We start from the raw sequence: 18,054 nt of genomic DNA on the forward strand, positions 1-18,054 counted from the left end.
TGTTGCTGATGAGTGGAAAGTAATACCACAGTTGGCTGTGAAAGCTGTATGTCAAGTAGCAAGTTGTTCACAAAGGAATTAATCTTCTGCCAGGCTCATTGATTAACTAGGATTCTCTCCTCAAATCAACCCACCACTATATGTTTGTCCAGTACAGCTTATCACTGATCAGACAGATGGATTCGCAGTGACAGGCCTAAGAAATGGGCAAGAGCAAGATCCCGTCATTGGTTCGGTGGAAAAGGAAGTAGAGTCAGGAAGAATACTTTGGATGCCCAAAAGTTTAGATCCAGCTGTGGCACTGATGCAGAGGCAGGGCAAAAGCCTAACAGTCAGGCACCAACTGCTCTACTGAGTAGCTAAAGACAAAAAGGGTAAGGTGTGTTGCTAGGAAGACACTGCCTCAAAAATTTTCCCCCTTCATCAAATCACTGGAAATGGCCCCTTAGATCTAGTGTGCATTGATTTTATATTAGTGGAGTCTGATTCAAAGGGAATCACAAATGTTCTGGTTGTAACTGGTCATTTCACCAGATATGCCCAAGCTTTCCCACTAATGATCAGAAGGCCTTAACTGTTGCTAAAGTTCTATGGGAAAAGTTCTTTGTGCATTATGGTCTACCAGCCAGGATACATTAAGACCAGGGAAGGGACTTTGAAAGTCATCTAATTAAAGAACTGTTGGCAATGCTAAGTATTTGAAATTCCCGTACCTCACCTTACCACCCACAAGGGGATCCTCAGCCAGAGAGGTTTAATAGGACACTCCTGTCTATGCTAGGCATCCTTGATCCAGTTCAAAAGAACCGTTGGAGTCAGCATATCACTCAGCTGATGAACGCATACAACTGCACCAAAAATGAGGCAACAGGCTATTCTCCCTATTACCTCTTGTTTGGCAGAAAGGCGAGACTGCCAGCAGATGTATATTTTGGCCTACCACTAGATGAAGAAGTAGAGAAAACTCACCTCCAGTATGTCAAACAAATGAGAGTGGAACTACAGAAAGCATACCAGTTGGCTTCTGAAGCATCTCTGTAAAGCCATCAGGAAGAATACTTTGCATGCCCAAAAATTTAGATCCAGCTGTATATTTAGATCCAGCTGTACATCTCTATAAAGCCATCAGAGAAATAAACAATACTATAATAGCAAAGTGAAACATCAAATCTTGGGAAAAGGAGATCGAGTTCTCATTAGGAATCTTGCTTGACAGGAAAACACAAGTTGCAGAATAAATGGAAATCCTTATAATATATAGTGGTTGAGCAACTAGGGACCTACCTGTGTATAAACCAAAACTAGAAACAGGAATGGGAACAGTAAAAACGCTTCATAGGAATCATTTATTGCCCATTGGAGATCAAGTGAGATTGCCTGTCCCAGATCTTGACAAAGGAGTGGTAAAATCTCCAGTAACATGAACAAAAACTGCAAAGAAAGATCAGAGAAGGAGAGAGAGAAACATGTTTGGATGTTTCCTCGGAGGAAGATGATGTGAATAGATACTATTATGACTATCCTGACAGGATTAGTAAATTGACTAAACCATTGTCTTTAGATATTTCTGAGCCTGTAGTAGAGTGGAACCACAGAGTGGTACTGAAAATAATTATGTGTAAATCTAGGACTGGACATTAAGGATGATGCTTCCCATGTACTTCCTCAATCAGAATAGAATCTGCTACCAGATATAGGAGAACTTCAGTGTAGACATTCTCCCAAAATAGAGATAAATCACTGTGGGATTCAGAGTTCCTCTGGCAATGGGGGACACCCGGAGCAGTGAACTATGTCAAAAGCAAATTCAAGGATGGTGTCAAGGTCTTTACTGTGCCCGGCAGACAGCTGATGGACTCTCAGGTATTTAATTTTATTTCATTTTGCTCTTCGGAGTGAAGAGGCCAATTCTGAGTTTGCTGGGAGTTGTGAGTTTGGCCACAACGCATGCAAGCAACATTACAGGCCTGCTACGGTGAAGGTGTGCACTTAAGAGTGAGTGAGTGTCTGTGTGTGGGCCCATAAATTTACCACATAAATCTTCCCAAGCGTTAAAAACTTAAAGTGTGTATTTAAAGTGAGAGAGACTCAGACTGGGTAATTCTCTGTGTTAGCAAGGACAATATTGTGTGTAAACTAACTGAAGCTCTCCTACATTTTAAGCATCAGAAATATTTATTTGTACTTATTTGTGCAAAGAAGTGTAATTTTTTTTTATTTCTTCTTCAATTTCAGTTTACAACCTTTGCTGTGTTCTAAATAAAAATTTTAATTGTTTCTGTGAAAAACTAACTTCCTTAATTTGATTAGAGTTAGTGTTGTTGTTAAAAACCTGATTTGACTGTTTTGTTTCCATCACCCTACACTAGGTACAGATTACTGCTTAAGTTGGGGTAAAAGGGGAGTTCTCCTAACTTTCAAAGTAAATTATATGCATATCCTGCCCATATGAGGTATTGGCTCCAGTCTGCTTGGTTCTGATAGCAGTAGGATCTGAGGAAACGGGTGATCTTCTGATTGAGATTGAGATTCTGTTTAACCATTGGATTGAGGGTGAGTCCTGAGGTAAGGCTAACGTTGATATTGAGTTGCTGGAAGAAGGTTGACCATACTCTAGATGTGAACTGGGGGCCTCGATCTGACACAATGTCCCCTGGAGACTAAAGAAACTAAGCACAAAGTTGCACAAGAATTCAGTTGTTTTAAAAGCTGTGGGAAACTTGAGGAGTGGAATGAGACAACAGACGTTGAAGAAGCAATTCATTCTGTGCAAATTGACCATTTGAGATGTGATGAATTTCTAATTGTCATGGAGGTTAAAGGGGAAGCTACCAAACTGATGTTTATAATGAAACCCCAATAGAAATTCACAAATCCCAAGAAACATTGTAATTCCTGGTTGTGTCCAGTCCAGAATAAATCTGATCTTTTTCTCATCCATGGTGATTCCCTCCTGACTGATGTCCCCTGACTGACATAACCTAGAAATTATGTGGTGGTTTGGTAAAACTCACTTTTCTCTGCTTTGGCATACAAGTTGTGGTCAATAAGTAGTTGTAGTACTGTTCTCACATGTTGTAAGTGCTCCTCAGAGTAGATGATAATATCATCAATGTAAATAATCGTCCAACATATTACCAAATATTCATAGTTTTCATAGTAATGCAAATGAGGTTATAAGCATTGCAAAGTTCCAGTTAGGTTAAATATTTGGGTTTGCGAAGTTCTAAGGAAGGTGGCACCAGAGGCAGTGCGTATCGGAATGTGATTGAGATGTTGTTAAGGAATTGACAATTGATGCAGGTCACCGCCCTACTGTTTGACAAAATAGAATCTAATGGATGCAGGTGACATGGATGGTCTAATAAGTCCTTTGAGAGTTCTTCCTCGATGTACTTGTTATGTACCAATGTACCTCGGATTCAGGTTGCAATAAAGGAACATTTCAACTGATCAGACAGCACTGCACCTGGTAACAGTTCTATGGCACAATCACTGTGAGTGATTGTGAGAGTGGGATGAAGAGCTGGTTCTTCTTTAACAGTCTGAATGGAGATTGGGGCCCTGTCAGTGAGACAATCCCACTGAATGATGCAACCCTCTTTCTACGAGATAAGGGGATTATGTTGACGGAGCCAATGAAGTCCAAGAATTACTGGGTTATGAGGAGGCCTAACTCCGGATGCTCAAAAACTGTTGGAGGATGATGTCGAATGATGGCAAACATTGCAGTAGATATCCATTACATTTAGTTGGGATACCATCAAACTTATCCGGAAGAGCCAGTCAAGGGTACCTGATTGTGGTGATGGTGGAGAGGCACTTCCACTCACGTTTGGTTAAGAGGCGCTGTGTGCGGATGCAACATGTGTAATTGAACCAGGGCTGCTGGATTATGTGATGGCGAAGTCTTCTGGGAACATAGGGAACATATTTTATCGCTATTTATTAAATTATTACATTATTTTCATTGTGAATTGTTGCAATTCTTCAGAAAGACAAAATTTCAAAATGATCATTAAACCTGCTCAACATATTCAGAGAAGAGACAGTCCCTCTCAGGTGTAACATATATGGTAAAGGAGTCACTAGCTGGCAGTACATCTGGTATAAAGATGGCTCAGTTGTTGTTGTCAGTGAGTAACAGGAACACACATTCAGTTCTGTACTGTTAAAAATTACTGTAAAAATGGCCAAATTTTGACAGTAACATGTTGTTTTCCATTAAAACAGTGCATTCTGGGTAATATTTGTCATTTTCGAGAAAGTAGTCTGCTGCTATATATTGTGAATTAAATACTCCACAGACAGCATTTAGAGCTTCACACATTACAGTTTGACTTGATTTCTGTCATATATCTGCAAAAAATATATTATTAAATTATTTGAGAATTAACAGAGGTTTCAAAAGTTTATTAAAAACATTTTGTTTGACCTATTTCAAATGTTTAAAACACATGCTTACAGCAGCTGAGAAAAAAAAAAAAAAAAAAAAAAAATATATATATATATATATATAAAAAAAGACAAGTTTCAAGAGCCCAACTAAAGCAAACTCCAACATGATCTGCATGATCTGCAGAAATGCATTTCTGTGAACATCTGACAGAAATAATGTAAATACTGTCAGTCTGGTTAGAAATGTGTGAAGCAGGTAATTTGTAGTTCTTGTGTTTCTCTTTTATTCAGTGATTCTGCTGGTGCAGGTGTTCATCACTATTGCTCAATCATCATTTAATTAATCATAAATTTATCTTATTAACTTCAGCACTGCTTCAGTGTTACTTGAACACTCTGTAGTGTGCACGCATTATAAGTGTTAATTTAAAACTCAGGATTTTGTTGTGAGGTTTAAAGGGTTAAAGATGTAAGATGGAAAAAAAAAACAGCATGAAATGTAATTCAACATCAGTTAACTGTAATTAATGTATGGTGTCAAACTGTAGAAAAACAGTTATGTCCTGGGAAATATGCTGCCAGTAAATTCCTGTTGTTTGAAGGAGTCAGATTAACAAAAAAAAAAAAAAAATATATATATATATATATATATATATATATATATATATATATATAAGAACTGATAAGGAGAGTAAATATTTAACTGAACTGTATGTTTTTGCACAAAAGAGATCTGTTAGTTTCAGTTATTTTTTTTTTTTCATTTAGTTTTTCATTTTTCATTCAGTATTCTTCAAACACTGATTTTCTGCTGCTAAAGACAGTAGCTGTGGAATTGCTGATACAGTGGTGATATCAGTGTTAAGTACTTCAGCACATACATGTGTCAAAGTCATGTTTTTGAATTAATTTCTATGGTGGAATTACGGTAAAATACTGTAAAAAGTAAGAGCTGTAAGTTAATGGTTGAAAGCTGTCAATTAACAGTACCTTGCTGCCAGTAAATTCCTGTTATTTAATGGCACAATTTTTTAGATTGTGTTAATTATTCCGATGCAGGTAAATACTCCTGTAACGAATCAGAGACAGGAGGATCATGCTGGTCACACATCATTGACACAGTTAAACTGACAGAATTAGGTGAGTTTGAGTGGTTTGTTTCCCATTCACTTTCGATTTCTAAAGTGGGGGTTGGGGTCATGTCATTGTTATACTAAGGCTCACAAAGTTAGTAGCCGGATCTTTAAGAAAATTGGTCAATTAAACCCTAACAAAGTAGCCATGATGTATCTCTATAATAATTTTTCTCTATGTAAACTAACTTTGCATGCCTCATTCACCTTTGTTTAGCCACAGCATCACTTACTGGTGATAAATTAAGCCATTTCTTTGTCATTTTGAATATTATTGTAAATTATTGTACCTGCATAACATTTTTGTGAACGTGTCTTTGACTGCTGCAATAAATGTAGGTAGTGTGGCACAGTAGGTCTGTATCTGTGCTATTAACCCAAAGTTTCTGAGTTTGAACCCCAGCTGGTTTTAAAGTCGCATTTGTTTGTTTGTGTTTATTACATTATTTTCATTGTGAATTGTTGTCATTGTACAGAAATACCAAAACCTGAAGTGACCGTTAAACCTGCTCAACATGTATTCAGAGGAGAGACAGTCACTCTCAGATGTGACATATATGATGAAGGAGTCACAAGCTGGCAGTACAGCTGGTATAAAGAAGGTGCAACCAGTGTTTTCAGTGATCGACAGGAACACGCATTCAGTTCTGTTACTGAGTCTGACGCAGGTAAATACTCCTGTAAAGGATCAGAGGCAGAAGGATCACGCTGGTCACAAATGAGTGATGCAGTTACACTGACAGTATCAGGTGAGTTTGATCATCACTTCATACACACAAACATGTTTAAAAATTCCGTCTATCATTTTTTTTTTTTTTATTATTATTGGAAGTAGAAAAAACAAAAACTTGATATTCAGTTTTTACACATGGGCGGGAATTAAACATCTCTTTCTGCTAATTGGTCAGCTGAAGATTAAACTGTGTCATCATCAGTTCTACTGCAGTTTTATGCAGCAGAATAATACTCCTCTACTGCAGTTGTACAGATTTGTTCTTCGTTTATTGCAACTACATTTCATCTTTTTCCCATCAAACAACCAGACTAACAAATAGCTCTACACAAACCGTACCAGGGAAAAGCCTAGACAGGGCTTTTTGCTGTGTAGACATGGTACATGCTGTGATTTATTCCAAAGAGACTTATATAAAGCATTTGAAATAATCGAAATGTAGACTTTTAAAAGTTGACGTGTCAAGTATTCGCTGTGTATTGGTTCATGTTTTTGGCGTGCGCCAGAATGATGTTCAAGGAGAACAAGACATGCTAAAGGAGCACATTCTGTTGTTTTATTTTTAAAGGCATGATTTATATATATATATATATATATATATATATATATATATATATATAGTCATTTTGAATGTACACAAATAAAAATATTAATTATAAAACAGATAATTCAGGTCTTTGATTCTGAATAGTTGAGCCGTGTTCAAAGCTGTTGCAGATTACACTAAGAACATACACCTTTGTTTACGTTTGTGTGTTGCTCTGCAACCACTTTGTTGTAACCACAACCATTTCTGAGCAACTACATTGTTTGGCGGAAGAATAATGGCTGCGTCCAAAAGCTCTAAAATGCTGTCTTCTGAGACAGCATTTCAAGGCAGGAAGGCATCAAGGCACATCCAAATCCAAATTGTACTCCACTTCCTGTCTCCAGGGGTACCTTCTTCTGAACGAATAGATCCTTCACTGACTTTGATTTCCCACAATCCTGTGCATGTGCGTCATATAGGCTATATAAATAAAGATAATCTGGTGAAATTAAACTTGTTACTTTATATAATAGATGAGATCTTGACCATGATATACTTTATGAATAGTAATAGTGTAAAAACATAATAAATAATATTGTTTGTAATAATAGTATTTTATAAAAATGTTAAAAGGGTTCAAATGAGTAGTAAATAAGAATAATATTTACAATATACTACCAATAATAACGAAACAGCCACTAATAACAATGACCTGTTCTGCAATAATACTTGCAACAGTGCTTTTATTTTTTAAGCAAAAAATACCATTCTCTGCCGTTTTTTCTGATGCACAGACCTTCAATGACAATGACATTGATGTCTTTATGTATTATTAAATCTGTTATATAACTGTGTAAGATCTTAACCGTTAGGTAACCTAGCAACGACTTCACATTACGCTGCGTCTGAAGTCTGTCCGAAACTGTCTGCAGCCTTCAAAGTCACTCCTGATAGGGCAGTGAGGCAGCAAGTCAGCTGACTTTGGAGGCAGCCATTGTTTTTATTAATATCATTACACTATTTGCTTTGTTTTATTTTGGGAAACCTTACTATGTATATGGAATAACTGTTTTATACTTAATACTCTGTCATGGACGTATGGTAAAATAAAGCAATAAGCCCAGTGAAGCTGTGATTTACAGTGACTTTATAACAGCTAAGGGGGTTTTAGGCACTCCACTTCACGTTGTGCCTAAAAACGCCCCTTAGCTGTTATAAATCGACTGTATACCACAGCTTCTTGGGGCTTATAGTTTTATTTTACTATACAACCATGACAGAGTATTGAGTATTCCTCATGCTGAGAAAAAAAATCTACATCAATACTCAGTGTTAATTCAATTATCTGTACACTTTGTAACGGAATTTGGCCTTGCAATATAGGGTTCGGGCGCCAGGGGTAAAAAACCACCATAATAATTAAATCATTTTACAATGTCACAATGCAGATAAATGTGCTAATTTAATCAAGAACAACCAGACAATGACTTGAAACTCATTCTAATTAACTCCATTCCAAGTAACATTCCAATAGATAACCAAACAAACAACTAACAAAAAACAGAACTTCCAGGCCCAGGAACATTACCTTTTAATACCCTACACAAAACAACAACGGGTGAACTATTTCAGGATCCACATAGAGCAATCTACAATACTCCAAAGAGAAATAAGATTTTAGTCCATTCAGTCCATTCATTTTACGAAAAGTCTCTTCACAAGCACATTATTGTTGACTTCATCACATGCACTTATATCAGTCTTTAACATTTGCACATTATAGTAGGCTTCAACATATGCACTTTATAGTAGGCTTCAACATATGCACATAGTAGGCTTCAATATATGCACATCATAGTAGACTTCAATATATGCACGATATAATTCAACATATGCACATAGTAGGCTTCAACATATGCACTTTGTAGTAGGCGTCAACATATGCACTTTATAGTAGGCTTCAACATATGCACTTTATAGTAGGCTTCAACATATGCACATCATGGTAGACTTCAATATATGCACGATATACTTCAACATATGCACTTTATAGTAGACTTCAACATATGCACTTTATAGTAGGCTTCAACATATGCACATCATGGTAGACTTCAATATATGCACGATATACTTCAACATATGCACTTTATAGTAGGCTTCAACATATGCACTTTATAGTAGGCTTCAACATATGCACTTTATAGTAGACTTCAACATATGCACTTTATAGTAGGCTTCAACATATGCACTTTATAGTAGACTTCAACATATGCACTTTATAGTAGGCTTCAACATATGCACATCATGGTAGACTTCAATATATGCACGATATACTTCAACATATGCACTTTATAGTAGACTTCAACATATGCACATTAGAACAGGTCTGCTGATCTGCTAATACTGGTCTGCACTTGACTGTAGTCATGTTTGTCTATTTAGTTTACTGAGATAATTTAACCCATCACAACTTACAGGAACTGTGTGAACTGGGCTATAATCACCTTGATGTTGCTCTAAAGGAGTATTCCCTTCCTTTTTCGAAACAGACACACAAAATGTCCTGCTCACACTTGCCCATAACATAATTCTTTACATCTCATGCCATATATTTCAAGCTTTCTGAAGGTATACTGTAAGGTTTGGTCAGAAACAAACCAAAATGGCAAATACACTTGAAAATGTTGCGTTGCAGTCACAAGCACATATAATTAATATATAGATATCAATTATAATTTAAAATGTAATAAAACAAAAGACTAAAACTTAGAAGAGTATGTATTTGAATACCTTTATTGTTCTCCGGTTGTCAGATAGTCAGAATGACAGTCCTTGTGTGAATATTATAGGACTATTACATACCAAAGTCAATGCATTACTCCTTCCTCTTTTTTTTTTTTTTTTTTTTTTTTTTTTTTTTTTTTGATTAGTATTTAAAATATTTAATTTAAAAGTAATTAATTTATTAAACAAACAAACAAACTTACAGGGAGTAGGTAGTCTTTATTTCAGATAGTTAAAATAACATTTTATACGTATTTGCATTTTACCTAATAAACTCCTACACTCACACTCTGCTTTTTTTTATTTATTTACAGTTTTTTTCAGTGGAAAATAGCTAGGGCCTGCTTGAAAAGTCGCTAAATGTCACTAGATGATGTAATGCACTAATTAGCGTATTCACAACGTCATTGCGTCGTATTGTCTTACCTCTCTGTGCTCACATACTGTATTTTAATGCAGCCAAATTCTCAATAAAACTGTTTTCGTTTTTATATTTTTTCTGCTTCCATTATCAGACACCAGGCCCATTAAGTCTACACAACCAGCTCTAACTTCCTAGACGTTAATCTGCACTAAAATTCTGATTTATAATGGAGTCATCTAACCCTAACCTAACCCTAACCCTAACCCTGACGAATAATATACACATAAGATAAAGACAATAGCTGTGCTGTGATTTCAGCTATATTTGCATGTAAAATTAGAGAAGGAACAGAACATCTATTTTAACTGAAAGTGCTCCTCTCAGCCACTCACTGAACAGAGCAGACGCAGATAGAGGTGTGTGTGCACTGGGAAAGCAAGACCTTGTGCTCGTGTGGTGATGGCTAAAAAGAGGATCCTCATCCTGATTTCAAAATGAAGATCTTATTCAGTTGTATTGATCATCAGACAGTCCATTATTTGTTTGTTTATTTGACCATTGCCAGATTAAACCCTAACAAAGTAGTCATGATGTGTCTCTGTGTCTTTTTTTTTTTTTTTTTGTAATGGCTCCACTCACTGGTCAGCAGTAATACACATTTTTCCATTGCTGATCCCTTTGCCAAAACTGGTGTACCTGCATAAAACTTTGTAACTGGTATATCGCCTCTTTGACTACCGTTGTATACTGTATGTAAGTGGTGTGGCACAGTAGGTTGAGGTCTAGGTCAGTAGTTGTGCTGTGGGTTAGAACCCTGTTCTAGGATGGTCTTTGTACGTTTGTTGTCCTTGAACTCTCTGCATTGCAGTGAATGTTGATCTAATTTGTTCCAGTAATTGCTGCGAGCAACTTTTTAAAAAATAGTTTTAAAATCAAGATGCGCAAATTATTTAATATTAAGAGGATGATATCATTCACTGAAAAACTTCAACAATTCATACTAGTGATGACTTTGTGTTGACAGATGTTCCCACACCAACTCTGTCTGTTGAGCCACAGAGTTCAGTGTTCACTGGAGATTCAGTTACTCTGAGATGTGAGATGATTCAGTCACACAATGGATGGGAGTTTCTCTGGAGAAAAGACTCAAATCGTGAATCTACTGAAACTGCATCTAAAATAATCAATGCTGTGAAAGTCTCTGATGGAGGAGAGTACAGGTGCAGAGCACGAAGAGGAAGATATTACACTGATTACAGTAAACCAGTAATAGTGACAATACATGGCAAGTATTTTAACTTACATTGTGCACATATAATTTAATAAGACACTGAATAAGGGACTATAACAGCTATAGGGGACAAATTTTCAGTCTAATTTGATTTAGCTTGCATATTTTACAATCAAGCACAATAAAGCAACAAAGTAATTGTAGAGTAAAATCAGCACACTATTTTCATTGTGAATTGTTGTCATTGTACAGAAAGACCAAAATCCAAAGTGACCATTAAACCTGCTCAACATGTATTCAGAGGAGACACAGTCACTCTCAGATGTGACATATATGATGAAGGAGTCACTAGCTGGCATCACAGCTTGTATAAAGTAGGTTCAGCCAGTGTTTTCAGTGATCGACAGGAACACACATTCAGTTCTGTTACTGAGTCTGACGCAGGTAAATACTCCTGTAATGGATCAGAGACAGAAAGATCACGCTGGTCACAAATGAGTGATGCAGTTACACTGACAGTATCAGGTGAGTTTGATCATCTCTTCATGCACACACAAACACACATTTAACACGTTATTATTGAGTCATTTCTCTATTTCAGATCCCAGTGCAGTTTTAAGTGTTTCTCCACAGAAGTGGTTGACTGAAGGAGATCCAGTGACTTTAAACTGTGAGGTTTACAACTTTTCTACAGGCTGGACATTCAGCTGGTTCACTTTAACTGTCTCACCAAGTAAGTTATAATGTATGGAATGCCAAAGCTGACATAATTAGATTAAATGAATGAATAAAAAAAAAAAAAATATATATATATATATATATATATATACAGGGGTTGGACAGTGAAACTGAAACACCTGGGTTTAGACCACAATTAGTATGCCGTTTGGCCTCCTTTTGCAGCCAATACAGCATTATTTCATCTTGGGAATGACAAATACAAGTCCTGCACAGTAGCCAGAAGGATTTTGAGCCATTCCTTTCGCAGAACAGTGGCCAGGTCACTATGTGATGTTGGTGTATGAAAACATTTCCTGACTCGCTCCTCCAAAACACCCCAAAGTGGCTCAATAATATTCAGATCTGGTGACTGTGCAGGCCATGGGAGATGTTTAACTTTACTTTCATGTTCATCAAATCACTCTTGTCACCAGTCTTGCTGTGTGTATTGGTGCATTATCATCCTAATACACGGCACCACCTTCAGGGTACAATGTTTGAGCTATTGGGTGCACATAGTCAACCTTCACACTCTGCTCTTATTGGTGGAATGTGCGATCAGTAAAGACTGGCCACCAGGCTGCATAAATATAGCCATGAAACCTCCAACACTATATTGGCCAGTGTTTCAGTTTCATTGTCCAACATAATAAATACGTAAATAAATACATAAATGTGGAAATAAATAAATGTGGGGAAAAATACATAAATAAGGAAATAAAATTATAAATAATTATATATTTTTGATTTTTTACTTTTCTTTGTACATTTATTTACATATTTATTTATTTATATTTGCTTTTTTATATTTCTTTGTACATTTATTGCATTTATTTATTTATTTATTTCTAATTATGTCAGCTTTGGCATTCCATAATAGCATGCTTCATGTGAAAATGCCTGAACTGGTTGATTTTATTCAAGTCCAAAGTACCATTTAATATTAAATACATTCTCTGGTTTTACAGATAACAGCCGTCATTATAATCTGCTCTCAGACAGCAGCAGAGGAGCAGGAGGAAACTACACTGTCAGTTCTGCTGCTCTAAATCACACAGGAGTTTATTCACGCAGAGCAGAGAGAGAGAAATCAGCCTATAAAACACAGTACAGCAACACACAGCTGCTGTGGGTCACTGGTGAGTTCAAACAGAACTTAAACTATTGGTTCATATTGAATAAAGAGAGTTTCCATCCTCAAATCTGAGACTCTGAAGCTGTAATTGTCATCTTAGGTGTTTCTCCTCCAGTCTCTCTGATCGTCAGTCCCAGCAGAACTCAACACTTCACATCTGTCTCTCTCTCTCTGAGCTGTGAGGACCAGAGTAACTCTACTGGATGGAGAGTGAGAAGATACACAGATGATGGACAGCTGGAATATTGTTCATTACGTCGAATATCACAAAGAGGACCTACATGTACAATCAGCTCCACCAACACATCAGACACTGGAGTGTACTGGTGTGAGTCTGAATCTGGAGAGAAACATCATCCTGTTAATATCACTGTACACTGTGAGTTTGTGTTTCTGTATTTATTCATTTCACCAGCAGTTTATAATCAATGCATGAAGCAGATTGATTGAACAAGTGCATTAAGCATCAGTGGACAAAAAACAAACAAACAAACAAAACACTCAATGAGCAAGCAGCAGTAAAAAATATAGTTATATCTATATATATATATATATATATAAATATATATATATATTTTTGTACATTGTTTACATAATTATTGTTTATATATTTATACGATTTATGCAATACGTTTATGTTTGCTCTGTTTCAGTATCTGGTGTGATTCTGGACAGTCCTGTTCACCCTGTGACTGAAGGAGATCATCTGATTCTACACTGTTTATATCGATACACAACCTCACCAAACCTCAGAGCTGATTTCTATAAAGATGGATCACTCATCCTGAATCAAACTACAGAGATGAGCATCACTACTGTCTCAAAGTCACATGAGGGTTTCTACTACTGCAAACACCCAGAGAGAGGAGAGTCACCCAAGAGCTGGATCTCAGTCAGACGAATCTCAAATGATCACTGCTGTATGTGTGAGCCAGAGGTTGCGTTAACCGAAAATTGTCCGTCATTGGCGGAATATTTTTTTTTTATCAGTGACTGAAAAATCTGAAGGTCATCTGTCACTTTGACAGATTACACTGAGAGTGATCTATTGTAAATTGTAGCTGTAATTCCCATCTCTGTCCAGTTTGTGCGCTCCAGTCTGGCAGCAGAGCACAGGATCCAGAACAAAAACGAAACTGTCATGAATGTTTTCCTATGCATTTGATTACGCACAGGCGAGTACGCAGAAGCTACAACGATCTATCACGCCACAATAAAGAGAGCCAAAATGGTATTTTACAAAAGATCGATTGGGATTTAAGAATCAATATTGGTTCATCAAAATGAGAATATATTAAAATCAAGAAATAATTTTTTGTAACCCAGCCCTAGCGTATTTTGTTTTTTGTAAACACTCCACTGTCGTCCTGTAGGTGCATGATTAAAAATTAAAATGTTAACAAAAATAAAAGCAATTTAATGTGTTATTAAAATTAAAATGATGGATAAAAATATATTATAATGGAATTTTTACGACCCTGTCCATCAAAATGCCGGACAATGTTAAATTCTAGCGCAACCTCTGGTGTGAGCTGATTTATTTATTTCTATTCCCTCATTCAGATACAGTGCATAATAAAGTGCTTATGTGTCTCTTTTTCAGTGTTTCATTCAGAATCTCAGATCTGTTTCCTCAACATACCCAGTTCTGTACTGACAGTTTGTCCATATCTGCTAGTGACAGTCGTGCTGATTTTTAAATGCTGCAGAATGAGAGGTAAAGCATTACTTTTTTTAATTATATTTATTATAAGTTATTATAAGTGCATATACTGTGAAAATCACTATACAAATCATGCATTGAATTGAATCTGTCTCACTGTCTGTACAAATATATATTCATATTCCCTCATGTATGCAAATTATGGACACAGGCATGCAGACATTTTCTAGTTACATTTTATTTAAATTAATATAGCTTCAAAATGATGGCTGTTCAGAAAAGCAAGAAATTGAAAAATTGGCAAAATTGAAATGTATTAAACATATACTAATATATACCATTTTTTTGGAAAAATACGTAAATTAACCAGTTTTGTTTAAATGAAGGATTGCAGAAATGAATACACCCTAGATTTAATTCAGCAAATGTATAATATTCTAGTACTTAGTATGTCCTCCAGAACTTTAAGTACACTGCTCTGACCCTTCTTGGCACTGAGTGTACAAGTTCATGACAAAATGCCACATCTGTGCTGTTTAACTCCTGGAGGACGACCTCCTTAAATGCCCTGGTCCTTAATGGGGGGTGTTGCTCAGTTCTTCTCTACAGAATCCCCCACAGCTGCTCAACAGCGTTAAGATTGAGTGAAATACATGTCCACTGAAGGATTTTCCTCTTGGGAGAATGAATATCTTCATTGTTATGTTGAAAAAATGCCCAACAATGCAGGGAATGAGGGGAGGGTAGCATCATCTATTTCAGGTTTTTGTATTACATAGCACAGTGCCGTGTGAATTAATGACAGCATTGATAAAGCACAACTCCCTCACACCTTCAGCACTCATGCATCCCAATGTAAGAGCTTTACTACCACTGAACGTCACTGTGGGAACCAGGCACTTCTCACTGTACTCCTCCTCTAGCAACACCAGAACATTTTTAATCCTTTTGGATCTGAAATGATTGACTTGGTCTCTTGAGACCAGAGTATGGATTCCCAGAAGTCTACATTTTGTAAATATGGGCCTCGAAAGAGGTTAAATGAGTGTATTGTGTTTTGTCTACAGTAGGTAATTCTAGTGGTAACAACCATTCATTTCACTTTTGCAGGCTGCATCTTACTCTGTGAGATAAAGTGTCACTCTTTTCATATCTTTTTCAGACTCTGAGACACTTGCATGTTTTTTTTTGTTTTTTTTTTTCCTGCTCTTTTTCTAGCAAAAACACACTCATCACTAATTGAAGACTTAAAGTGAAGACCTGATTATTTCAGGAGTCACAAGTCCATTGTTTTTGAATGTCAGTGTTACTTCTGCTATATTTTCACACTTAAAACAATAATTTGGTATTCTTTTTGTACCACTGTCCTCTTTCATGCTAAGAAATAGATCTCCTGGCAGTTTTCTCTCAAGTGGTTCCATTAAGCATTAAGTCTTAGTCTGATTCTGTAGGCTATATAACACTTTTAATTGTCAGAAAATAACTTGTCTTTAAAAGTTTTGGTTTAATATACATACAGTGCCCTCCACTAATATTGGCACCCTTGGTAAATATGAGCAAAGACGGCTATGAAAATAAATCTGCTTTGTTTATCTTTTTGATCTTACATTCAAAAATTCATACAATTAAAATTGGGGGGAAACTAACGTTATGAAATAAATATTTTTCTCTAATGCATGGTGGGCACAATTATTGGCACCCTTAGAAATTATAATGAGTAAAATATCTCTGAAGTATATTCCCATTCATATTTGCATTTATTTAGCACACTAGAATAGCTAGGAGTATGATATTGTCCAGCAATAACTTCCTGTTTCACAGGAATATAAATATGAGGAGCACAAAGGCCAAATTCCCTTAATCATCCATCACAAGGAATAAAACCAAATAATATAGTTCTGATATGCAGAACAAGATTGTTGAGCTTCACAAAATAGAAAGTGGCTGTAAGAAAAGAGCTAAAGCATTGAAAAGTCCTATTTCCACCATCAGGGCAGTAATTAAGAATTTCAATCAACTAAAGATGTTACAAATCTAACTGGAAAAAGATGTGTGTCTATATCGTCCTAATGCATGGTGAGGAGGAGAGTTTAAGTGTCCAAAGACTCTCCAAGGATCACAGCAGGAAAATTGCAGAGATTAATTGAGTCTTGGGGTCAAAAGACTAAAAAAAAATTCAAACAGCCCCTACGTCACCACATGTTGTTCAGGAGGGTTTTAAGAAAAATCCTCCTTGCTCATCCAAAAACAAACTCCAGCGTATTTAGTTGTCAGACACGACTTAAATTTCAAATGGGACTGGCTTCTATGGTCAGATGAAACTAAAAAAAAGAACTTTCTGGCAGCAAACCCACCAGATGGTTTTGGTACAGAAAGTCCCCCATGCCCACAGTTAAATATACTGCTGGATCTTTAATGTTGTGGGCTTATTTTCCTGCCAGAGGTCCTGGACATCTTGTTCAGATACATGGCATCATGGATTCTAGCAAATACCAACAGATAAAAAATCTAAATCTGACTGCATCTCTTAGTTGTTCTATAATGAGCTGTGGTTGGATCTTCCATCAGGACAGTGATCCAAATTAAACATCATAATCAACACAAAAATCTGTCACTGAGCATAAAATGAAGCTTCTGCCATTGCCGTCCCAGTTGCCTGGCCTGAATCCTATAGAAAATGTGTGAGGTGAACTGAAGAGAAAAAGCACCAGCATGGAGCTGAGAAACTGAAGGATCTGAAGAGTTTCTGTATGAAGGAATGGTCTCTAATCTTATGTCAGCTGTTCTCCAAACTCTTCAGGCAACAAAGGAGAAAACTCAGAGCTGTTATCTTGAATAAAGGATGTTACAATAATTGGGTGCCAATAACTGCGGTCAACATGAACTAGAGAAAAACATTTATTTCATAATGAGATTTCCCCCCTGCTTTCCATTGTTTTGCTTCAATGATAGGTTGGAATTTTGTTAATTTTTTGAATGAAAGATTAAAAGGATAAACAATGCAGATTTATTCTTACAGTCACCTTTGCTCATATTTACCAAGGGTGCCAATATTAGTGGAGGGCACTGTACCTGTTGATCAAAAAATTGCCTTGAACGTGCCCCCTTTATTTTTGCAACACAACATTTTAGCACTTTGATAAGAAAATCTTATTTTCTCAAATAATTTTGACATTCTTTGGTAACTGATCAAGCTGGCTTGTTGGAACGTTATATCTCCAAAGAACCCTAATATGTCTTCTAAGTAAAGAGCAGGGATGCAGATGGGATTTTTAACTGCGGGGGACTAAGCTGTCAGCAAATGATTTCAACTCAGTTATTTTGCATAATTTGGGCTTTAACTAATGCTCAAGTAGTTACTTTG

At 36.4% G+C, this 18,054-nt stretch overlaps 1 protein-coding gene across 1 annotated transcript in view; it reads left to right on the plus strand.

Annotated features, from left to right (window-relative positions):
- Positions 1 to 5,457: 5,457 nt before the first annotated feature.
- Positions 5,458 to 18,054, plus strand: part of LOC127158624 (Fc receptor-like protein 3) — a gene marked incomplete at its 5' end in the record, with an annotated part of 70,037 nt that continues 57,440 nt past the window's right edge. The window contains 8 exons of the mRNA XM_051101685.1: positions 5,458 to 5,538; positions 6,008 to 6,280; positions 10,966 to 11,230; positions 11,429 to 11,697; positions 11,774 to 11,905; positions 12,861 to 13,031; positions 13,128 to 13,406; positions 13,681 to 13,947. Coding sequence (XP_050957642.1) covers positions 5,458 to 5,538; positions 6,008 to 6,280; positions 10,966 to 11,230; positions 11,429 to 11,697; positions 11,774 to 11,905; positions 12,861 to 13,031; positions 13,128 to 13,406; positions 13,681 to 13,947 — 1,737 coding nt within the window. The remainder of the gene's footprint in view (positions 5,539 to 6,007; positions 6,281 to 10,965; positions 11,231 to 11,428; positions 11,698 to 11,773; positions 11,906 to 12,860; positions 13,032 to 13,127; positions 13,407 to 13,680; positions 13,948 to 18,054) is intronic.

This window comes from Labeo rohita, unplaced genomic scaffold, assembly GCF_022985175.1.
Source record: "Labeo rohita strain BAU-BD-2019 unplaced genomic scaffold, IGBB_LRoh.1.0 scaffold_161, whole genome shotgun sequence".
Lineage (NCBI taxonomy): Eukaryota > Metazoa > Chordata > Actinopteri > Cypriniformes > Cyprinidae > Labeo > Labeo rohita.